The following is a 9065-nucleotide window of genomic DNA, read 5'->3' on the forward strand; positions in this document are numbered from 1 at the left end:
CATCTGGCCAGCCCTCCTGAGTCTCTGCCTGGTCTAAGAACCATCCTTTAACTTTCCATATCATGAACTTCTAAGACTTAACCACTACAGGTAAGATTCACCTTTCCAGGTACAGGACCCAGGAAGTGCTTTACATCCTTGGAGACCACCAAGGTAATTGTGGAATTGTTGAAGGAGCCATGGACTGGTTTTAGACTCAGTTCACCCTTCACCTGTGTTTTCTTAGGCAAATCTGTTCCCTGCCATTCATTCTGAGCCCTCTTCAGCTCTTGGCCTCCAAAAGTCCCAGTCAGCACCAGCACCCCCTTTTCCCAGGCCTCTAGACTGAAGTGTGCACCTAGCTCCATGTGGAACCTTGTTCAGTCTGCAACATTGAGTCCATGTCTCCCCTGCCCCCGGGTCCCTCTGAAGGCTTCTCCTGGGAGAGAATTGAAAGCATCCACCAAATTAAGAGGGAAGCCAGGCTCTTGTTCTTCTTTGCACCATCCAGTGCTTAGCACATGACTGATGTCTGAATGTATACGCTGAAAGTTGGGTGTGCACAAGTAAGAAGAGGCAAGAAGGGGCAGGACCTTCAGTTCCGAAATACACGATTGTCTGAAATGTAGTGTGGGCCAGGGTTCTTTCTACAGTCTTGCTGGCAATCACAGCCTGGCTCTGACCCATGACAGATGTCATCTGAGTAAGGGTGTACATCTTTTTTTTCTGGGGGGTGAGGAGGGACTTAAGTCCTTGCCCCCACTTTCCCAGGATGAGGAACAGGTGTGTGTGTGTGTGTGTGTGTGTGTGTGTGTGTCGCTACCTCCCTCAAATTGCTATTTACATCTGTGTCTGGCCCAGCAAGAGGGTTGAAAGGTGAATTGCAAGATAAAGTAGCCATTTTCTACCTTTCTTCTTCAGGACACCTGTCTCCCCTACCTCCCCCTGGTCACTCTGGACTTCTGGGCTCAGCTTCAGTGAGTTTACTTTTTTTTTCTTTTTCAGGAGGAGGAGAATGCTTGAGTTTCATCCAGGAAGTCTAGGCAATTCACAGCCAGTCCCCTCCTCCTCCCTCCAACAACCAACCAAGTCAGAGGCCAGGAGATAGAGCTTGGGTGGCATAGTCACCTATCTGGCAGGTGGAGGGAAAAGTGAGGAGGAGGGCTTCAAAGCTCTCTCCTGGGTTGGAAATTCAGTATAGATCCCATTCCTCCAGCTCGAGATGGGGGGGGCATAGGCTTATCCCCTCCCCACTCCAACCCCAACATACATATGCTTCTGACACTCAAGGAAACATCTCTTATCTGCCGACTTCTCAGACACACATGTCCCCACAGATACACACACACACACACACACACACACACACACGCCCATGCAGAGGCACAGACATCCAGCAAATCTTTCCCTTTCTCTGTCTTTCCCTTGGTTTGAATTTCGTTCAGCCACATATGTTGTGTGTGCGTGAGGGTGGGTGGGGGAGGGGCAGACAGGGATGAGGGATGGCATGGTGCCAACATCTACCTATGGGACTTGGGCCAGGGACACCCCCCCCCACGCCCACCCTGGAAGGGGGCCTCAGCTGTCCCTTTGTGGTGGAGGGGACCCTCCTGGGGAAGTGGGGGCATGGACTGAGGTCCCTTCTTCACACCCCAGAGTCTGGGTCCTGACCCACCTTGGGGGCCTTCAAGAGAGGAACTGGACAGAGTAAGGACCCTGGAGGGAGCTATGGACTTGGTGGCCACCACTCACCCCCAATTTCCAGCCTTGTTACCCCCATTGTTCCCATGTGGGGGGGCTCTATATCTGAGGGGGGGCAACTCCTCCCACCTCCCTCTCAATCCCTGCTTCCCCTGCGTTGGGCGGGGAGGGGAGGGCGGCAGAGATATTTATTTATTTCCTTTATTTATTTAATTTTTTTTTTTTTTGGAGTAGAGAGTGACAGATGGCGGCGGGTCCCGGGGGAGCCGGCTCTCCCCCAATGCAGACGCATGCCAATCACCGTCTCTCATGTGATAGCTGCTGCCCGTGACGTGCCAAGCCCATATGGCCTGGCATAGAGGCTGGTACCCCGCCTGGTAGAGATGCCACACTCGCTCCGCGGCTCGCATGGCGCTCTGAAGACGCCGGCGCCCGCCGCCTTGAGGAGCCGCTGCCCCCGCTCCCAGAAGATGGGGGAACAATGAAATAAGCGAGAAGATTCCTCTTCTCCCCCCCTCTCTCTCTTGCCCCCTCCCCCCTCCCCTCCCCTCTCCCCTTGACTCCTCTCTGAGGTAAGTTGTCCGAAAGGGAGCTAGATCTGACCCGCCGTTCGGGAGGGGGGAGCGGCTGTTTTGGCCGACGCGAGCGTCTCCCCCTCCCCAGTCCTCCCTTCCCGGGATGGCACCCCCCTCACTGGGTGGGCATCGGAGGGGCCCCGGGTCCTCTCACCCCTGGGGGGCTGCAGCTCCTGGGGCTGCAGAGGGAGGCATTCTGCCCGCGATGGACTTGGGTGGGTGGGAGGCAGGATCGGGGGGGGGGGGAGTTGTAAAGAGCCCGAGATAGGGTCCCTCCCATGGCTGTCCCGAAGAAACCCACGACCTTTCCCTATCCCCAAAAAAAGAGAGGAAAAAATAAAAGCAAAAGAAAAAGAGAGGAAAAAAAAAAAGAGAGAAGCAAACAAACAAATTTGGATTTTCTCCCATCAATCCCGAAATACAACGAGATCTGAAGAGCCGTGTGGGAGGGAGGCAGTTTGAAGGGGGGAAGGGGGTCCCTGTCCGCAGGGGAGACGGACGGGGCTCGCTGCTCTGCCTCCTCCCCACGCCCCGGCTTCTTCAGCCCTCACCGCCCAGAGCCGGCTCCGGGAGCCGGGGACGCCAGGGCCCGAGGAGCCCCGTTCTCCCGCCTCTGGAATTGGGGCTGCGGGGGTGAGGGCCGAGTCGGGGGGGTGGGGGGAGCGGCGCGCGGCCAACTTGCAAATTGGATTAGGGAGCGAGGGGTTGGGAGCCGTGGGAGGGGTGGGGGAGCGGGACGGAGGGGCCCGGGCCGCCGAGCCGAGCCGCGGAGCGGAGCGGGGCAGCAGTCCCCACCCGCGCGCGCCCAGCCTCTCTTCCTTCTCCCGGAGAGATGAGGCTTTCCGTGAGAGCGCGTCGCCTCCCCTGACAGCGAAGATACCTTGTCCCTTAGCCGCCCACTCGACCCCCCGCACTGACCCCCCGAGAAGAACAGGGCGTCGGGAGCGGCCCCCCATTCATACGAGGGGCGGAGCCGGGGCCCAGCGTTGGGGAGAGGGCCTGGGCCGAGATCCCGGGCCGGCAGCCCGCGCAGGGCTGGGCCGGCTCTGGGCGGGGCAGACGGAGGAGGTGGGCGTCCAGGGCCCCCCTGGTAGGAACCCGCGGGAGTCTTGGGGTGGAGGCGGGTTGGGGGAGGCCCTCGGTGACCCTCGCATGCCCCTCACTCTGTGCTGTCTTGTCTCCCCTTCCCGCCCCCGGGGCACCCTCAGGCACCATGCTGACCCGCCTGTTCAGCGAGCCCGGCCTCCTCTCCGATGTGCCCAAGTTCGCCAGCTGGGGCGACGGCGACGACGACGAGCCGAGGAGCGACAAGGGCGACGCGCCGCAGCCGCAGCCACCGCCGGCGCCCGGGCCGGGGGCTCCGGGGCCCGCTCGGGCCGCCAAGCCAGTTACCCTCCGTGGAGAAGAGGTACCGGAGGCCACGTTGGCCGAGGTCAAGGAGGAAGGCGAATTGGGGGGCGAAGAGGAGGAGGAAGAGGAGGAGGAAGAAGGGCTGGACGAGGCGGAAGGCGAGCGGCCCAAGAAACGCGGGCCCAAGAAACGCAAGATGACCAAGGCGCGCCTGGAGCGCTCCAAGCTGCGGCGGCAGAAGGCGAACGCGCGCGAGCGCAACCGCATGCACGACCTGAACGCCGCGCTGGACAACCTGCGCAAGGTGGTGCCCTGCTACTCCAAGACGCAGAAGCTGTCCAAGATCGAGACGCTGCGCCTAGCCAAGAACTACATCTGGGCGCTCTCGGAGATCCTGCGCTCCGGAAAGCGGCCCGATCTGGTGTCCTACGTGCAGACTCTGTGCAAGGGTCTGTCGCAGCCCACGACCAATCTGGTGGCCGGCTGCCTGCAGCTCAACTCGCGCAACTTCCTCACCGAGCAGGGCGCCGACGGCGCGGGCCGCTTCCACGGCTCCGGCGGCCCGTTCGCCATGCACCCCTACCCGTACCCGTGCTCGCGCCTGGCCGGCGCACAGTGCCAGGCAGCCGGCGGCTTGGGCGGCGGCGCGGCGCACGCCCTGCGGACCCACGGTTACTGCGCCGCCTACGAGACGCTGTATGCGGCGGCGGGCGGCGGCGGCGCGAGCCCGGACTACAACAGCTCCGAGTACGAGGGCCCGCTCAGCCCCCCGCTCTGTCTCAATGGCAACTTCTCCCTCAAGCAGGACTCATCGCCCGACCACGAGAAGAGCTACCATTACTCTATGCACTACTCGGCGCTGCCCGGGTCGCGGCCCACCGGCCACGGGCTGGTCTTCGGCTCGTCGGCTGTGCGAGGGGGCGTCCATTCGGAGAATCTCTTGTCTTACGATATGCACCTTCACCACGACCGGGGCCCCATGTACGAGGAGCTCAATGCGTTTTTCCATAACTGAGACCTCGCGCCGCCGACCCCTTTCTATTTTTTTGCCTTTGCCCGCCCCCCCTCTCCGCGCCCCAAGCCCCCAGTGAGTGCAAGAGAACCCCCACCTATTCTGGCGCCGGCCACGGGGTGGGGTGGGGTGGGGAGCGGGCGGCCCATCCTGCCACTCTCCTGGGCAGCGCGATCTCTTACCTGTGGGTGGCCCGTCCCAGGGGCCTCGTTTTCCCCCAGGGGACTCGCCTTCTCTCTTCCCCCAGGGGCTCCCTCCTCTTCTCTCCCAGGAAGTTCTTCTCTAGGGACCTCTTCTTTCTGGGCGCTCCCTGGAGACACCCCCCCCTTCCCCATTCCTAACATCTTTACTTAGGTTTTCCCCTCCTTCTCCTCCAAGCAGGACCAAGGGCGTGGGTGAGAGGGCAGTGGAGCTGAGGACGCGGGGTTTCCTCTCTCATTGTTATTTTAAAAAACCATCACCGAGCTGCCGTGGTCGAAAGGATCGGGGTGCCCCCTCTTTCTTGAAGAGGGCAGAAGTCTAAGAGCTCAAGCCCTGGCCTAGACTGCCTTCACCCCAAACCCGAGTCTCCGCATTTTGCGATTTTTAATTTTGGCGGGAGGGGATGTGGTTTGAGAGGAAAGAGAGAGAGAGAGGTCAAGCCAATTTGTAACTAAAACCCATTTTTCCCTTTTTCCTTTTTTTTTTTTAAACAAACAAGCATACAAAAAAAATTAAAAAAATTAAAAGGCTAAGAGGCGACGGAGGCCGAACTCAGAGTCCGGATTGGAGAGAAAACGCAGTAAGAACTTTTAGAAGCAATAAAAGGCAAAAAAAAAAAAAATTTACTACTACCAATAATAAAGACACAAATATCTATGCAAGGAGGTTCTGACTGAGCCTAGAGGCCCGGCCCGGCCCGGGATGCCCCTCCCGGTCCGCAGGCCGCTCCGCCCAAGCGCGGATCTGTGCACTTTGGTGAACTGGGGGCCTGCGCCGCCCCCTCCCCCTCCCCAGGTTCTTACAATCAGTGACTCGGAGATTTGGGGCCCCAATGCCACTGCCCTCCCCCCGCCCCGTCCCCGTTGTGCGTCATACTGTTTTTTAAAAACCTGTTTCCAAATTTGTATGGAATGGCAAACTGTTGGGGGGTCGGTTTGGGGAGGGAGGGTTTGCATGAAACACACACACACACACACACACACACGCACGCACACACCACACCACACCACTACACCGCACGCACACGCAGGTTCCGAAGCGTGGGGCGTCCAGGGACAGAAGGAGGTAAGCTTGATGGCTCCTCCTCCCCCCTCCCTCGCACTTCCATCACCCCCCTCGGGTTGAAGCGGTGGGGACCAAGACCTGGGGGAAGCCACACCCCTGTCTGGATCGTGCCTCGGTGGGCTCCAGGCGCCTGGTGATTTCAGGTGACTGGAGAAGGTTTTACTTTTTGCCCTAGACGTTCTCCAGGCTTTTGCCTGCGGGTGGGGGTGGGGAGGAGGGTAGGGGCTCCTTCTGGAGGTATTCCGCAAAAGGGACAAAAGGTGAACCTCTCCCCAGGAGGGGCAGGGATTCAAGCACCCAAAACACACAATGCAAAAATGCAAACCCACAGGCGATACACCCACACACTCACCCCCACACACGCAATTTTACCTTCTTCTTGTAGTGAAGATGAGACTCCCGTCGGACACCCGAAGTGCATTGCGTGTTTCTGTTCAGTTTAATGACGATTAATAAATATTTATGTAAATGAGATGCAAATACGGACCCGGTTTCTCACGGTAGCCTCCTTTTATGGGGGGGAAGGGGGAGGGTTGAGCTGGGGCTGGGATAATGGAGGTGGAGTGGCAAGTGATAGTTCAGAGACCAGAGAGAGGGACCCTGGACATTTCTGGGTGGATCTTCCAGACTACTACAAGTCCCTCACTCACACCCAGTGGGCACAGCTACATTTTGCTGCCCCTCCCAGATGCCCAGCTTAGAGGCACACAGGCACCATGCTAGCATGACTCCACTGTCTACTTACACTCTTTCTTCCCCCAAATTGTTACCTCATTCAAAAACAAAATATCTTTCCATTACTGATTAAGGCAGGAACAGCTTGTCATTTGGCAACTCTCTGCTCACTAGTGCAAGAAATAAGTGGGTAAAGAATCATTTGAGCCAGACAGGGATATTTTTAAATTTAAGCAGATTATAAGGTCACGAGGATAATGTATTAATGGAAGAAATCCCCTTTCCATCTTACGTTTGTGTTTCAGTGAATTTTTGGTGGAGGGATTGACTATTTTGGCTTCAGAAATGTTCACATTTTTTTTAGGGGTGTGGATGTGGTTGGAGGATCTGTGGTTGGAGGTCTGTGGGGTGACTGAGTGTGGAAGGCCACCTGGTTAGATTGGGGCCTGACCTGACTGTGAGCAGGCCAGCAGAAACTCCCGATGCATACCTGGATGCATCGCCTTCTTCCTGGTATTATTCGGGACTAAGGAAAGCCTTAAAGGATTGGGATGAATGAAGGCCTTGAGGAAGACACTCCTGTTCAGGCAAAGTGTCCTCACAATTCTTTTTCTCAGCACCTCAGAAGCAGAGGCACTCTGTAGGCTTCCCTGAGAAGATCTCTCTCCCTCCTCTTCCCGCTCCTCACACACCCTTTCCCTGAATACTAGGAGAGGAGTCTGAGTCCCAAAGATCTCCATCCCAAAGTCTGGATACACTTAGGAGTCCCCCAGCTGGGAGTCCCTGATGCTACTTGCTTTTCCTAAAATACTCTCATTTATTTTAGGGCTGAAATGAGGCACGTGTAGTATCGTTGGACTGAAATCAGACATCAGGATTAGATCCTGGATTTCCAAATGAGATCTTCCTCACAGGATAGAGAAAGGTAGTGAGTAGGAAGTCCTAAAGCCAAAGGGTGAATCAGATTATGCTGAACTTGAATTCAGTGGCTGCCTTAATATTCATCCTCAACTGTTTAGTCTGTTGTAGTCACCAGGGAGCCGTGGGCTAAGAGGAGCTCTTGGAGCTGTCCGCTCCAGAGGTGCTGATTCTTGTCCAGTATGTCTCCTTCTGGTTGCAAAGGGAGGCTCCTCCAAAAGCAGCACAGCATATGGCCCTTCCCAAAGTCCTCTCACGATGATTCTCCTGTCAGGAGATGGTCCCAAAGACTTTGTAGGAATTCTTTTGCTGGAATTCTCTGAGATTACCTCTCCAGAGTGAGCCCTTTGTCACGGGAATTCATCTCTGTGGGAGGCTAGCTACTAAGTAGGATCTTACAGACCTCTGAATCACTTCTATCCTTGAGAGTAAGGAGTTGGCCTATCTTCTTTCCACTCCACTTCTTGTGGGGAATGTGGAGCAAGATGCCCATACCACACCCTAACTTGAAGAAGTCTGGTCCATGCATGGTGTAGAGCCTGGCCTGGCAGGAGCAATTGGAGAGAAAAGGAAACTATCCCAAGGCCTGATTCTCATTTTGCCCTGGAAGCAAGGTTAATTGGGCTTCTCTCCCATTCAGCTGGTTTTCCAGAACTCGGTCTGAACTCCGGGGCTGGGCGGGATCCAGGTGGCTTGGGGCCCGGAAGCAAAGGACCCCTCACGTGGCTCCCCTGGCCAGACCACGGACTTCTACACATCGCTTTTCCAGTTATCCCATGCGGTTCCACTTTGTTTCTGCAGCCATATATTCCAGAGCCTCTTACAGGAGAAAAAAAAATGTTGCTGGCCCTTTTCGGCCATTGCATGTGTGGTCGCATCCAGATGGGGCACAAGAGCCCCTTTTAGGGCAGGGATACTGGAGTTCCTGGCTTCCAGTGAATTCTCGAAGACACCCCAGCAGCGGCATTCCGACTTCCCGATTCCTGACCCTTCCCCCAACTCTCCTTGTACTCTGGCTAGCTCCATCCTCCCACCTCCCTCCTTCCCAACACTTAACTTCCCTGGCGAGATGGCGAGATGAGCAGGAGAAGAAGATGTGCACGGACACGCGGCCCCAAACGCCCCCTCACAGATCTCTTTCTCTAGCTCTCTCTCTCGGCTTGCCGGCACAGCCTGGAGAAGCTCCACAAACAGAAGGAGGGGGAGGTGAAAAGGGGCCGGCGTGGTGTGGGAGGGGGCAGGAGGAGAAGGCAGGAAGAGGACAGACGCCCTTCTCACCCTAGCCTGAGCAGCAGGATCTCCAAGCGCTCCCCCCGCCGGTTCACATCAACTCCTGGGCTGCCAAACTGACGGTTGGGTCCCCATTCAATCAGAAGGGCATTTTTCCCCTAGATTTTCTCCTCCTTCGTCCCTCTCCAGCCTTTGGGAAATGATAGAGAAAAAGAGATCTCTGAGTGCAGGCTATTTGCCCATCTGGCAGGAAAGGGAAGGGAAGTCTTTACTGCCTTCTCTCTAGTCATTCTTAACCTCAGCCAGGACTGCCAATGACCCCCAGTGAAATTACAGCTCTGATTTCATCACCCTGGAAA

General features: G+C 56.7%; 1 protein-coding gene across 3 annotated transcripts; it reads left to right on the top strand.

Annotated features, from left to right (window-relative positions):
* The first annotated feature begins 2052 nt into the window (after nt 1-2052).
* Neurod2 (neuronal differentiation 2) lies at nt 2053-6363 on the top strand. Of its 3 annotated transcripts, none has more exons than XM_070028132.1 (2): nt 2053-2252; nt 3464-6363. In XM_070028132.1, exon 2 carries the CDS (start codon nt 3469-3471, stop codon nt 4618-4620), a length of 1152 nt encoding a protein of 383 aa, XP_069884233.1. In that variant the 5' UTR covers nt 2053-2252; nt 3464-3468; the 3' UTR covers nt 4621-6363. The 3 variants fall into 3 exon arrangements, with proteins under 3 accessions (XP_069884233.1, XP_069884235.1, XP_069884234.1); XM_070028134.1 differs by lacking the exon at nt 2053-2252 and adding an exon at nt 2828-2888; XM_070028133.1 differs by lacking the exon at nt 2053-2252 and adding an exon at nt 3251-3345.
* The last annotated feature ends 2702 nt before the right edge of the window (nt 6364-9065 follow it).

This window comes from Dipodomys merriami, unplaced genomic scaffold (genome assembly GCF_024711535.1).
Source record: "Dipodomys merriami isolate MVZ:Mamm:240054 unplaced genomic scaffold, mDipMer1.0.p SCAF_19, whole genome shotgun sequence".
NCBI classification, from domain to species: domain Eukaryota; kingdom Metazoa; phylum Chordata; class Mammalia; order Rodentia; family Heteromyidae; genus Dipodomys; species Dipodomys merriami.